Source organism: Chiloscyllium punctatum, chromosome 40 (genome assembly GCF_047496795.1).
Source record: "Chiloscyllium punctatum isolate Juve2018m chromosome 40, sChiPun1.3, whole genome shotgun sequence".
Taxonomy (NCBI): domain Eukaryota; kingdom Metazoa; phylum Chordata; class Chondrichthyes; order Orectolobiformes; family Hemiscylliidae; genus Chiloscyllium; species Chiloscyllium punctatum.
The window spans coordinates 38,246,336-38,261,023 of NC_092778.1; the positions used below are offsets into that span (position 1 = coordinate 38,246,336).

General features: G+C 40.8%; 1 protein-coding gene across 17 annotated transcripts in view; it reads left to right on the forward strand.

Annotated features, from left to right (window-relative positions):
• rbfox1 (RNA binding fox-1 homolog 1) overlaps positions 1-14,688 on the forward strand; it is a 1,745,467-nt gene that overhangs the window by 1,713,651 nt on the left and 17,128 nt on the right. For 2 of the 17 annotated variants that reach the window (XM_072559565.1, XM_072559567.1), the window contains one exon: positions 1,491-1,543. The exons of the other annotated variants lie outside the window; for them this stretch is intronic. In XM_072559565.1, coding sequence (XP_072415666.1) covers positions 1,491-1,543 — 53 coding nt within the window. The remainder of the gene's footprint in view (positions 1-1,490; positions 1,544-14,688) is intronic. 17 annotated transcript variants of the gene reach the window in all.

Sequence of the window (14,688 nt, forward strand, 5' to 3'; positions counted from 1 at the left end):
TAGATCAAAATATATGCCATTGAATAAATTTATCTTTGACTGTTTGCATTTCTATATCCATGCATATGCACTTTGTACATTGAATGCAGTACCATAAACTCCAGTTTGCATGCGCTACACCAGTATGCTTTTAGATGCTGTTGGTTTGATTTTGTGTAGACTGAAGCTAATTACCCATAAATGTTTGCAATAAGTGCTTCGTTTTTGGCTATTGAGAAACAGATAGGGGAATGTTGGAATGCAAGTTTTCAATCTGTAGTATGTTCTACGTGATCTTTTCTGATGTATGCTTTTGTCCGTTTAATAGCTTAATCATTTAAAAAGGTTTTTTGAGACTAGCTCCAATATTAAATGATAGGTTGTAGTCAATATTTGTAAAATGGAATGTTAATCATGGATTTAAATCTAAGGAAATGGTAGATATTTTTAAGTAATCTTATCACTTAATATAATAAACCAGCTTTTTTGAAACAAAATACTAAGTGCATTGTAATGTGAAAATGGATAAATGTTACTTGCAAATAATTTTGTTCCAGGTTGAAATTCTACCTCCCTCCCCATAACTACAGAATTTGTGTAAATTGATTATGCTACCATTTTAAATATGAATACATGAAAGTGGAGATTTTTCAACAGTGTGAGGCACAAAACTTCAAGAAAAGGCTTAATTTGATGTAAATAAATATTGCTAATTTAAATAAAAGTTCCATGGAGCAAGATAGAGTTAAATTCATGAGCAGTAACTGGCATTTTTATTGCAATCTCACTATTCACATTGGACCCTTAAAACCAATTATAAAAGATGTTTATATACAATATTAAATGTGAGTGGTTTTTGAAGAACATTTGATAGTATCATGATACTTCAAAAAGGAAAATTGATCTCTTCTCAAATTAGAAAGTTTAACTGAAAATTCAAATTCTGTGTGATGTGAATTAACAAAAAAATTATCACAGTAATTTTTAAATAAAAAGTAAAATTTAATAAGTATATTTACAGATTTTTAAATAAACTATTGCTGTCGAACAAAAAGCTAAAAATATTACTACTCTAAAGATTTGCAAAGTTTAGTTTGCATGAAAATTTGTGAAAATGTTTTAGGCACAAAATGTTGTTGGAATCTGTTTTGACAGGTTTATTATGCAATAGATTAGAGATAACCAATCTCATTTAAAACCTTGCATGCTAATTTGGTCATACATTTACTGTGCAGAAACAATTTTTTTATGGTATGTCCATCAAATAATAAACTGATACCTGGAACTATTTTATGACACTTTGTTAAAGTTATGTTATTCATGCACCAAACTAAAATTCACCATTAATTAAATAGTTTCTGAGTTTTGGAAGCTTTTGTCCGTACGTTGATTTAATTAAGGAATTTCTCCCCTCCCATCTTTAAACATCAGATCAGTGGGCAGCTAGCACATCTTCCAGTCAAACGTGCTCTGTCACCAAGCAGTATTGTCAATTTTATCTTCTTTTGCAGAAATCAGTTCGTCTTCGTTGCAGCAGATGAAATTTCTTGTAACACCTCTTCAGGTAATAATTGTTGATACTTTTTGATGCATCCACAGTGGTATTTATATCTGTCATGGTATCCTGCAGTACTTTACATGTGACGTTGACTGGACCCATTAGCCAGCAGTCAACAAAACCTGCAACATGAAGTTAAATTCATGAACTGAAGCACTCCCTGTCTTACATATTATAGAAATGACCCCAGTTTGGTTGAGTTTTCATTTTAGAAGATAGAAAAACTAAAATGGTTTAGAAACTTTATTCCAAACAATTATTACTCAGCACATGTTTTCTCTGTCAATTTTTAACTGTTTCTAGCTGTCCATGAGGGCGTGCATTGAGCTTCCAGTCTTCATTAGTCGAGGCAGGACTTTTCCAGTTGCAGCTAAAGTTTTTAACCTGTAAAGACTTGTATTTTTGAGTCAAGCACAACTTTGAGAAGGGCGGCAAGCTTTTACATGACTTCATCGTAACAAATAAATCAACTTAAATATAAGCTATCATATGCATGATCTATGGTTTTAAAAAAAAAGAGATTCACTGTTTGAAAAATTATTATCTGGAGTATATTTCATGTTGACCTTGTTATCTTTAGCTGCACTTAATGCACAATGGACTTCCAGCAGTTCTTCAGTGAAGCTATTGGCAAACACCATAAGCTATAGCAAAGGTCACTCTGCATAAACTACAGAGAGAGATGATATTAAAATTTCATTATAGTGAAATTTTAATAGCATAATGCAGGAAAGATGGTGAGATTCATCATCTCTTCCTACGTTGATCCAATGTGACTTGTTGCTTTTGCGTCATGTCCTTGATTGGCACCTTGACATAGTTGACTTAGTCAGTTTTTTTTTGTTTTATATACTAGGTTGAGAAGATAATTGTTGTTGTTCTCCATCAGAATTTAAAGAGTAGGAAATGTAGAGAACAACAGCAAATTTCCTTTGTCTGCATTATTCATGTTGACTGTAACAGCACATTATTCAAAAATATTTTTTGATTTTTTTTTCCCCCACAAGGAAAGCAGTGCATTTCTACATGTGGGTAATGAGACTTTTAAAATAATGATTTTTTAACTAAAGCCTTTGAGACATTCATTTTCTGTGAAGATTTACCTTGCACTTTGTTAAAGAAGACAAGATGACTTCTGAAATTGCCATTGAATCCACAAATATGATTGAAACCAATTTAGCCTGAAGACAGTAGCTCAACTGAAAGCAATGATTAAGTACACCCCATAGCTCATTTGTAAAATACTGATCAAATAAAGTGTCAAACTGTTCTCGAATTAGACAGCAATGGAATATTTATACAAAATGAAACAGCAATCCGTGTAGGATGGATACAGAACTGAAATCAACTGGCAGACTAGATTAAATTGGAACTATCCAAATATCCAAACCATGAAAGAGGGGTCCCTAGATTAGTCATAGTGGTACAGGCGGCCTAAACCTGGAAGTCCTAGCTTCCAGCCTGGCATTCACTCCTCTTGACAAGAGAGAAAGGGGGAATGTTTATATTGTACAGCGGCAACTGAATGTGTACTTGCCTCCAATCAGATCCACATGTCACTTGTAGGATCTCCAAAACAAAATTTCTGCATTTGGATATTTCAGGTGAAGGTCTAAATGTTGTGCATGATAGGTCACGCCAATAGAGAGGTAAGGTACCCTTTTAGATAGATTCAGGGACATCTTTGGGAGAAGTAAGGTACACCTTTCAAGCCAGAAATTAAATTTGAGGGAGGTCAAGAGTGCCAAATGTGCATCACTTATGGAAAAACAGTTTGGAACTACCAATGGAGCTATCAAGGGAGCTGACAAAGGATCTGTCAGGCTTTGGAAGCATTTAATTGATTTGGCCTGAATAAAAGGGTGCAGAGTTAGAAAAGATCAATGGGTGCTATTTCACTCTGGTAGTTGACAAAGGCCTGAGACTTAATGGGAATAAGTATCCAATAGGCATAAGGTGGCATGGACTGGCAAGGATGGGGGAGGGCTGTGGGAGTACACGGAGTGAGGGCTGGAGAGCATTTTCTCGCAGCTGGGATGAAGACTGGAGCACAAAAATGGACCTTTCCCACAATCCACCCTGGCACAGCAGTGCCTGTAGCTGCTTCCAGATGCTTTCTTGGGAGGGGAGACCGCAGTCTCAACTCCAGCTTAACGTCCTTATCCAGAATAAAAATCTGACAATCTAGGGCACTTCCTCCCAAGTCAGGATCAGGGAATTCTTTGACTCTACAAATTCAGGCCTGAGCCTGTCAAAGTAACAATGGAATCGGAAAAGAATCAAATTGCTACAGAGTGTCTTAGACAACGAAGAATGTCAGCATTGGAGAAAAGGCCAGTATTGTTGATAGGGAACTTAAATCCACCACACAAAAATTGCCTTAAATTCTGAAGCAGTTGCTTTCATTTTTAATATATTAGGTTTGTTTGTTCTGGACTTTAAAGCTCCCTATATTAACACATGAAATGCTTGGGTGAGTTACTGTTATAGAAACCTGCTAAAATGCTTTGTGAATGGAAAATACACTAAGTCCATAAGAACAACGTATTCAAAATTGCTTAGTACTTTGATTCCAGTTGTAGATTGTGCAAAGCATAAAAAGGAAAAATTGACTTGAGCCCAGAAATGATGCAAATACTTTGTTAATGCATGTTACTTTCTATAAGCTTGGGCCAAAGATTACTTTCAATCATGAGCATGTCTGTAATGTCAAAAGTAGGTAAATCATTCTGAATCAGCACATATCTCTTGATAGCATTTTGTTTATTTTGGTTTTGGTGCCCATCTTAAATTTGTTTCAGTTTACCATTGCTGTACTCCATCAGCTAATATTGAATGTGTTAGAACCTTTGCAACTTCAGTGCTCATTGTTGTGTATTTATGACTGGACCACAGCAATAACATTTCATCCTGGGCTTGGAGAGTTGGTTTTAACCAATGCCTGGAAGATCACATGAGCAGACATTAATTCCGTGAGGTACTTGTTACCTGGCAGATTTTAACTGGTGGAGCTTATTAAATGCTATTAGCCTGCTGCGATCTGATTTCTGGTGGAATGTGATAACTGGCTGGTAAAGGGAAATGCAGACTGCGTTGTCCAAAGGCTCACCCCAGCAGCAAGGCAAGGCTTCCAACAGCAAGCTATGACTAATGGGAAGGGAGTTTCTCTTGACTCTTTTGGTTGGGAACCTGGAACATCAGAGTCCTGGGCTTCCCTTCTAGCTTTAATTAACATCTCTGAGAAGGTCTTGCTTTCCTTCCAACGTGGTAAGGGGATGGTGCAGGCTTCTGATTTAGGCATTCATTCACGTTTGTTCATGGAGAGCCCTGTGCCAAGTTGGTCCAATGGGACTCATTGGGAACACAGCAGGAGATTGAATAATTCTATTGTAACAGTTCTAACCAGTAACTTGAAAGTTCAACTCCCATGATGTTTCCGCTTCTTTGTGATATACCACTGTGAGGACTGTTGCCAACAATAGCAGAAACGAAGGTCCAGATCTTCTGAGGTGCAGCAATCATTGTTGGAGTGTTGGTCTGCTCAGAAACTTGCAGCCTTTCTGAAATCAAGTCCTCTGGTACCTCACCTGTGGCTACAGATGATACAAATATCTCTGCTGGGGGCCTGCAATTTACTCCCTAACTTCCCACAACATGCCAGGATACACTTGGTTAGACTCTGGAGACTTATGTTACTTAGGACCTCTGGTGACTCCTCTTCTGAAATGCTGACTGTTTTCAAGACATGATCTTATTTCTCCACGTTTCCTAATCGCAGGAGAAGCATGGGACCTGTGAGTCTGACATCAGGCATGGATAAATGTTGGACAGAATTCTGAGGGACAAGGCTTAGAGATTAGGGATAGTCAGCACAGCTTTGTGCATGTGAAATCGTGTCTCTTGATTGTATTTTTTGAGGACATAACCAAAAAGATTGACGAGGGGAGAGCGATAGACATTGTCAACATGGACTTTAGTAAAGCCTTTGACAAGGTTCTGCATGGTAGACTGATTAGTAAAATTAGATCACATGGGATTCAGCAAGAGCTTGCCAGTTGGATAGAAAGTTTGAGGATAGGAGACAGAGTGTGGTGATGGACGGTTGTTTTTGAGACTGGAGGGCTGTGAACAGTGGTATTCCGCAGAGATCAGTGCTGAGTTCACTGTTGTTTTTCATTTATATAAACAATTTGGATGAGAATTTAGGAGGAATGGTTAATAATTTGGATGACACTAGAATTGGTTGTATAGTGGACACTGAAGACAGTTATCTAAGATTGCAAAGGGATCTTGATCAATTTGGTCAATGGGTAGAGGAGTAGCAGATAGAGTTTAATTTGGGTGAATGCAAGCTATTGCATTTTGGTAGCGGAAACAAAAGGTTGGGCTTGTACAATTAATGATAGAGCCCTGGGTAGTGTGGTAGAACAGGGAGGCCCAGGGCTTAAGGGATGCATAGTCATTGAAAGTTGTGTTACAGGTAGAAAGGGTGGTTAAGAAGGTATTTAGCGTTCTTGCCTTCATTGCTCAGAGCTTTGAGTATAGGAGTTGAGTTTGAACAGGACGTTGGTGAGGCCTCTTTTGCAGTATTGTGGTACAGTTCTGGTTGCCCTGCTTTAGGAAGGATATTATTAAATTGGAAAGGATTCAGAAAAGATTTACCTGGATGGTTTTGGGACTGGATGGTTTGAATTATAAGGAGACTCTGGGACTTTTTTCACTGGAGCTTAGGGGGTTGACGGGTGACCTGAAAGAGGTTTATAAAATCATGTAGTGTAAAGGTAAAGTGAATAGCAAAAGTCTTTTCCCTAGGGTGGGGGAGTTCAAAACTAAGGGGGCATATTTTTAAGGTGAAAGAGAAAAACTTAAAAGGGACCTGAGGGGCAACGTTTTCACACAGAAGGTGGTTCGTATATAGAATGAATTACCAGAGAAAGTGATAGATGTGGGGACAGTTATAACATTTAAAAGTTATAACAGTTATAACATTAAAAACATTTGGATAGGTACGTGAATCGGAAAGATTTAGAGGATAGGGGCCAAATGCTGGCAAGTGGGACTGTTCGTTTGGAAAACTTAGTTAGCATGCACAAATTGATTTGAAGTGTTTGTTTCCATGCTCTTTGAGTATAAATTCCCTTCACTTACACGACACTAGATTTCTTAGCTTGGCTTTTCCAGACACATGGGATCAGGGAACATCATCAAAGCAGAGTGGAGTAAAGGGGAAACAGGACGTGCCTCATTTTTATCGTCACTACTACCATGTGCTAAGTTTAACTGTTGGGTTTTTGACTGTGAGTGAATTAACAAGTGAATGGTTGGGTGGGCAGCATGGGTAATTCAAAACATAAAGTACTGGCAATACTCTGGCAGCACATGTACAGAGAAAAACAGAGTCAATGTTCTGAGTTCACCGTTAGAAGCTAGATGGGTTAGAAAAAGGTGTTTACTGTGTCAAAAGGGGAGGAGTATGAGGAAGTGTAAGGTATTAAGAGAAGTTGGGGAGCATGGATAAATAGCTGAGGTAATTACGTAGGTAGGTTGGGTGAGGAAGGTAAGTGGGTAGGGGATTCATGGGGTATTTGAGTAGTTGAGCGGTAGTTGGTTAATGGAGGCTACTGCATTTGGGGCATTAGGTGGGTCAGGACAAGCGGGGGGGGGAGTTTGTTAAGTGGTTGCGTTAAGAGTTGAGGTTGTCAGTCAGGGGCAGGTATTTGGGTAGTTTGAGACATATTGCTGGGATTAAGGGGGTGGCCAGGGAGCTAGTCAGCTCAGACGGGGTGGTCTAGGTGCTAGTCAGCTCAGAGGGAGTGGTCAGGGAGCTAGTCAGCTCAGAGCAGGTGGTCAGGGAGCTAGTCAGCTCACAGGGAGTGGTCAGAGAGCTAGTCAGCTCAGAGGGAGTGGTCAGGAAGCTAGTCAGCTCAGAGGGGGTGGTCAAGGAGCTAGTCAGCTCAGAGGGGGTGGTCAAGGAGCTAGTCAGCTCAGAGGGAGTGATCAGAGAGCTAGGCAGCTCAGAGGGAGTGGTCAGGGAGTTAGTCAGCTCAGAGGGGGTGGTCAGGGAGTTAGTCAGCTCAGAGGGAGTGGTCAAGGAGCTAGTCAGCTCAGAGGGAGTGGTCAGGGAGCTAGTCAGCTCAGAGCAGGTGGTCAGGGAGCTAGTCAGCTCACAGGGAGTGGTCAGAGAGCTAGTCAGCTCAGAGGGAGTGGTCAGGAAGCTAGTCAGCTCAGAGGGGGTGGTCAAGGAGCTAGTCAGCTCAGAGGGGGTGGTCAAGGAGCTAGTCAGCTCAGAGGGAGTGATCAGAGAGCTAGGCAGCTCAGAGGGAGTGGTCAGGGAGTTAGTCAGCTCAGAGGGGGTGGTCAGGGAGTTAGTCAGCTCAGAGGGAGTGGTCAAGGAGCTAGTCAGCTCAGAGGGGTGGTTAGGGAAGGTTGCCCATATCTCTGGGGTCGGGGCATACGTTGGGATTTGGGATATGATGGTGAGTGGGAGTTATTGAGATGTCAATCCCGAAATTATCCGGGAGTTAGATTAGGTATGTTCTATCAATGGTCTTCGTGGTGACAATTCAACCAAGTACTGTGGAAACATCTGATGTCTCTGATTCTCCCTCAGAGTCAGAGAAAATTCTGGAGTGTCCCTGGGACCAGCAAATTGCCCACTCCAAGTTCAAAATTCCTGTGAAATTCCCAGATATATGTCAGTGCACCAGAGCTTCAGAAGGGTCCTGAGGCACAACTTTGGTCGTATATTTGGTTTCTAATGAACCAGAGTATCAGGACTGAGGGTTTGACCATATTCTTCTGGTTCCAATATGTTATGTGGAATCAGACTCCAGATGCAAAATACTGAGCTTTTTCATGTGCATTTCCTGTAATTCGCCATGTGGTTGCTGGACTGATATATTGTTTCTTGACCATGTAACTGAAATGCAAAAACAAATGTGACATTCAGAAGATATAACAATTAATTCCTAGTTCTTTACTAATAATAAAACAATCCTGTTATCTTTTATTTCCCCAAATTCTATGAAAAACATGAGCCCTATTGGAGACTTATACAGATTCCAGCAAAAATATGATTGATGTTACCGCTTAGCTGATAGGATGTTCCATCTCCACCTTGTAGATTTGGGATTAGCGCCCTCAATGGTGAGTTGGCTTGCTGTAGATGCAACGTTGTGCATGTTGCTCCTGATGTATGGATTTGTAAGATGTTGGTACCATGTGCCACTTGTTGGTATGCTGTTGATGTTGTCGTGCGAGATGCCATTGATATTTTGCTGCTAAGTGATGTTGTTGGTGTTCTTGAAAGGCTTTTCTGCTTTTTCAGCTGAAGGTGTAGGTCATGTATGAACTCTGTTTCTTCTCATTTACTGACCAGTTTTAATCTCAAAGATGTATGAGCTTGCAGACTCTGTTCACCCACCATCTTTACCGGGCTGCAGGTTTTCATGATTGCCTCCTGTACCTGTACAGTTCCTCCTTTCAACAACATGGATTTAAAATGTGCTTTTTGAAGCATTGACCTCCTTGCTATTGTACATCAGTAAGTTGTTGTCTGACTCCATCTTGGTCACTTGGAGGAGGTATCTTGTTGGGATACTCCTGTTATACTTAATAACTCTGCAGACAATGTCGTGGTCAGCTTGGAGCAGTGGAGATCGAATGACTAGACATGGTTTGGATTCTCCTTTGGTTGTCTAATTTTTTCTGGTTCGCTTGCCAATTTGAATTTGCCATTCTGTAGACCTGGGAATTCAGGTAATGTATGCCGGTGGAGTAGGATGCTTCAGGTGGAGCTCATCCACTCTGTCCATTTCTCTTTTTTTCTCTTTTCTTCTCTTCTGTATTGCTTTCCTCTTCTCTCTTTATTCCTTTTGGTCTCTCACTCCTGACCTCAGCATATACTCGACGAGGCCTCCTACCGGCCTAGTATGGTGGTCTCCTGGCCCGGCGTGGGTGGCCCAGCGTGGTGGTCTCCTAGCCTGACATGGCGGTCTCTTGGCCTGGTGTAGCGGTCTCTCAGCAGCCCAGTGTGGTGGTCTCTTGGCCTAGCACGGTGGTCTCCTGGCCTGGCATGGTGGTCTCCTGGCCTGGCATGGTGGTCTCCTGGTCTGGTGTGGCGGTCTCTCGGCCTGACGTGGCAGTCTCTCAGTGGCCCAGTATGGTGGTCTCCCAGCTCGGTGTGGCGATCTCCTGTCCAGGTGTGGTGGTCTCTCAGTGGCCCAGTTTGGTGGTCTCCTAGCCTGGCGTGATGGTCTCTTGGCCTGGTGTGGTGGTCTGTCAGCAGTAAGTGGCGTTCTTTACAGCTTGGCTTGTCCTTAGCATGGATTTTTGGCCTTGAGGTGATTCCCGAGCAGTGTCCTAGCCTTGAGAGCCTTGGGATGAGGCCTGGCGTGGGCTGGAGTCAAGGCCCAGTGTGAACTGCAGGCTGGATGCCAGCCACCAACTGGGTTGGGAGGACTATTGTTCAGAACTTTTTATTTCTCTAGTTTTCTAATTTATTCCTATGATAATCAATGCTGGACTTATTGTTTTTCCTAAAAATTTATCCTGAAGAATCTGTACCTTGTGCCTAAGATGGCGCCATAAGTGGCAACTTGTAAACATTTCACAGTACACATTTGAGTAGGTCACATTTTGTCTGATTTGAACTGAAAATATGGATTCTGAATCAGATTGAATGATATGGGCCTATAAGATATTATTCCTGCCTGTTGACTGATGAAGGGCTTTTGCCCGAAACGTTGATTTCGCTGCTCGTTGGATGCTGCCTGAACTGCTGTGCTCTTCCAGCACCACTAATCCAGTAACAGATTCCCTATAGTCTGCTCCAGTCAGGGTGGTATTTAGATACAGTCATTACCTTTTTTTAAAGTATACCTTTGTCCTCCTAGTATACATTGTATGTATAAACCATTCTTTCAATGTTTTTTGCTGATGCTATCCTGTAAATGGATGATCTGGCTCTGAGCTCACAGTTCTCCATTTACAAGTCGGCTTCATTTATCTTGTGGAGAAGTTCTTTCTACATCGTTTTGGGTCTGATTATTCCAGAACCAGCAAGCGTAACATCTTCAAGTGAGGTGTCATCTGTGATATATCGTGTAGCTGGCTATGTTTGCTATTATCTTAACAGATAATCCCTCGATCACTTGCTGGAAGTATCTGTAATTCTTCATCTTTCCTGGTCTCATCTCTAATTTGACTCAGTTTCAGTGATGTTACATCCACTCCCTAATGGGTAATTGGATCTTTCTACCTCAAGATTTACTGAGGTAAGTTCAACCCCAAGATAACAGCACTGTCTGTTTCAGTCATGTCCAACCTGCAGTAAACATCATTCTATTTTTAACATCCCTCTGATTTGGGTTGTTCCTCATGTCAGGCCTCACTTTGCCCCCTATGGCATTACCATGACTTTGCTCACTTTCAAAGTGCCTTTCCTTGAGAATTCATTCTCTTTAAAATTTTCTGGGAAGATCTTCAGCTTACTTTATACCCTGTTCATAATCTGCATAGTTGTGTGAATATTTTTTCTCTGAGAAATGTTACATTGAGTCATTTCTTGCACTGTATGGTTCCTTTGTCTATTATACCCTCACATTCATCATCACCTTGGTGTGGTATGGACGTTTGGTTTCTTTTAATTCTCATTCTCACTTTCCATGTTAAGGAGTTAGCGATATCATTGTTACATCCAGCCTTAAAATGCATATCAGTAAATTCTGTGATGTGAACGTGACAGGAGATATGTGCATATCTGTCTTCAGAACTTTGCTTGAGTTTCTGGTGTTTTCTCCATTCAGCTCCCAGTATCAAACACATTTCATCCTCTCTCTCCTGGCAACAAGAGGGATGGAGCTAAACTTTTCTTCTCCTTTTGGAAAGCTACTGAATGACAGTCAGCACTTTTGTTTCAACTTCTCAAATGTATCTATGAACCGTGAGCATTCCGATTTTCTTTAAATGTTTTTTTTAAGCGATGGTAGCCATTTTGCTTTGTCCAATTCACTCAGTTTTACTTTCATTGGACAGCACAAATATGGGTTGATTTTTCAACCTAATTGAGGCTCAGATTTCTTCAATGTTTGTATCTTTACTCAAAGGTACTGTCTCCCTCCATGTAATATTTTCTCCTTCCAATAATTTAGAAATACTCAAAATAAAGGAGCTTCACAGAATTTATTTTATGCATCTCCCCATGTGGCAGGTGGGTCAATACACTGATATTTGGATTGTGACTGCAGTGCTCCAGTGACTGCGATACTCCAGAAATACATATTTACATATTTACAAACAATTAGTTTGTAACTCTTTTTTCTGTAGTAACGTAACTATCAAAATGTCAATATTTGTGGAAATCTGAATTTTTTTGATGCAAAGGAAAAAAGTGTCATTAACGTCATAAAGAGATCGAACAGAATAGAAATGGGACCATTCCATGACTCTGGCAATCACGGAAAAATTGTTTATTTTTTATGAAGCATATTTGAATGAAATTTGCAGAGTGTTCTGATTTGAGAGATTAAAGCCCCAACAAATGGTGCTAAAACACCAATAAATATCATAGGTTTCCAACCACAGTGCTGCATTCCCATGCCCCTGGGAGCTTCTCGTGTGTTTTTTTTCCCTCTATGGTGTTGGCCAAATACTGAGAGTCCACTTTCCTGATGCTAACTTTTGTTCAAACAAGTCCAGATTGAAGACTTATGGTCTAGTTTCTTTTTGGACTCATATTTTTCAGGTAAGTACCTGTCTAACTAACTGTCCCTCTGATTTGCAGAGACATGCAGGCACACAGCAGTCCAGAATTTACTCTGAAGAGGGCAAACAGGCTGTGCAAGAAAACACTGAGATGTGCATACATGGAGTCAAATGGCAATCTTAAATGGAGTGTGCAATGCCAAATGGATCATGTACAATACAGAGAAACTAGATGGAACATTAATGTGTCAGTCAGTGTTTAATTGTTTTTAACTCAAGGAAAACATGCAATCAAAACATGGTCAAAAGAGAACTAGAAAATCCGGCTTGAATTTAATGATGGCAACATGGGTCCTGCCTCTTGTTGCTTCTCCATGGAGAGTCTCAATGTTATTATGAGGGAATCAGGTATTTACCTGGACAGTATTGGGCCTCAAACCGAATTGAGGCTTCACCAGGGTGGGAATCCCACCCACGAGCTACTGCTGAGAGTCCAACAGTTGTTCAGTATGGACAATGCTCTGAGATTAGAAGCTGCTGTCATTGCTACAGTGGGGGCTACCTGGAGATCAGCAGTATATCCTCTGGAGACAAGCAAGCAGGCTAAGATGGGGTTGTCAGAGAAGTGGATTAACATCAAAGGCAGGGAGTTGGCTTCTCCTCCCCAATGCTGAGTCCCTTAATCAAGCATAGAGTGCCTTTGAATGATGGAAAGCTGTAGGAAAACGTGGCAGGGTTTGCTGTATGCCCCAACTCAACCACTAGCTGCTGGTTGAACAATTGAAGGATTTCAATTGGTGTGTTGACAGGAGGGCCATCTGCAGACTTCTTGGCCCAGACTGAACTGGAGGGAAGTGGGAAGGCAACAGCAACTCCAGCCCATACCCTTCCTCTCACTTACCCTTGGCCTTTGACCTTTCCTTGGGTGGTAGGGAGGTGAAGAGGATTTAAATTCTGCCTTTGACAGAAAATGCTAAAAGTAATAATTGTATACAATTTTCATCATGCTTACAGAAGGAGTTGAATCCATATGCAGATTTGTTATTGACATATGATTTATTGCCCAATAACATTAGTCTAGAATTAGTTTATGCTTGACATCTATATGTGATTGTTATTGCTACACAAGTGAGCAATGTTGAACTGAAGACTTGGATATTAGTTTTGAGAGAGACAGTAGAGTCATTAGAGATGTACAGCATGGAAACAGACTCTTTGTCCAACTTGTCCATGCCGACCAGATATCCTAAATTTATCTCGTTCTACTTTCCAGCACTTGTCCCATATCCCTCTCGACCCTTCCTATTCATGTACCCACCTGGATTCCTTTTAAATGCTGTATTTGTACCAGCCTCCACCACTTCCTCTGGCAGATCATTCCATACATGCACCACCCTCTGTGTGAAAAAGTTGCCCCTTAGGTCCTTTTTAAATCTTTCCCCTCTCACCCTAAATTGATGCTCTCCAGTTTTCAATTCCACCACCCTGGGTAAATACCTTAGCTATTCACCCTATCAATACCTAAACCACAACTGGGATTTTCCAGTTTAGTTGGTGTGTTAGTTGGTGACTAATGTGTTGAGAGAGCTCACCAGATTTCCCTCCGTTAAGTGCTGGCATTGCTCATTAAGAGCTGAGAAGAGAATGAGTGCAAGTATCCCTTCCTTTTAGGCTCCTTGACACCGATGCATTGGGTAACCATTAGGCTGGCAGCTCTGGGTCCTCAGGTCCACCAGTTGAGTACTAATCCAGAACTGATTCAGCATGAGAAGGATTTTTCTTTAATCTTTTTGTCATACAGTCCAGCTTATGGGTGAAGGTGTTCAAGTGGATTGGAGATAAGAGCTGGGGTGTGATTCTCAGAGGCTGCCCCTTTGATCCATGTCCTTGCTTCTGAATTCCCCCTTGAGGCAGTTTGCCATATGATGTCCCAGTCATGAATCTAACTACCTTTCTTGCCCCCAGAGAAAGCAGGTCATTGGATAAGTGGTAATTGACAACCCTTAAAAATTGCCATTAATTGGCCACTTTGAGGTCTTAATTGCTGACAAGTCACATGTGGCCCTCCTCATACAGTATTTATTGGGAAGTTGGCAAGAAGGGAATGAGTATCTCTCCAGAACAAACTTGTCCAATATTTTTCTTCTCTTGTCAATTCATTTGCCACCTCCAAGGAGGGGAAAGATCTACCCTCTTTCTATTTTGTGTGAAACATAAAAGTGCCAGTATCATTGTTTGTTCTGTTAAGTTGAGAAAGGCACAGTAAATTACATTGCAAGGTTAAAACTTGACAATGGCAAGAGGGAACTGATGATGGTTAATTCCATGCTTTAGAAAGTATAAGCTTTCATAAAGAGATATTTGAATGTCTAAAACAATTAATCTGTCAGGTCAAAAAGCAATGAATTTTAATCACAAATACATTTAAACTTTTTTTTAACTTCTTA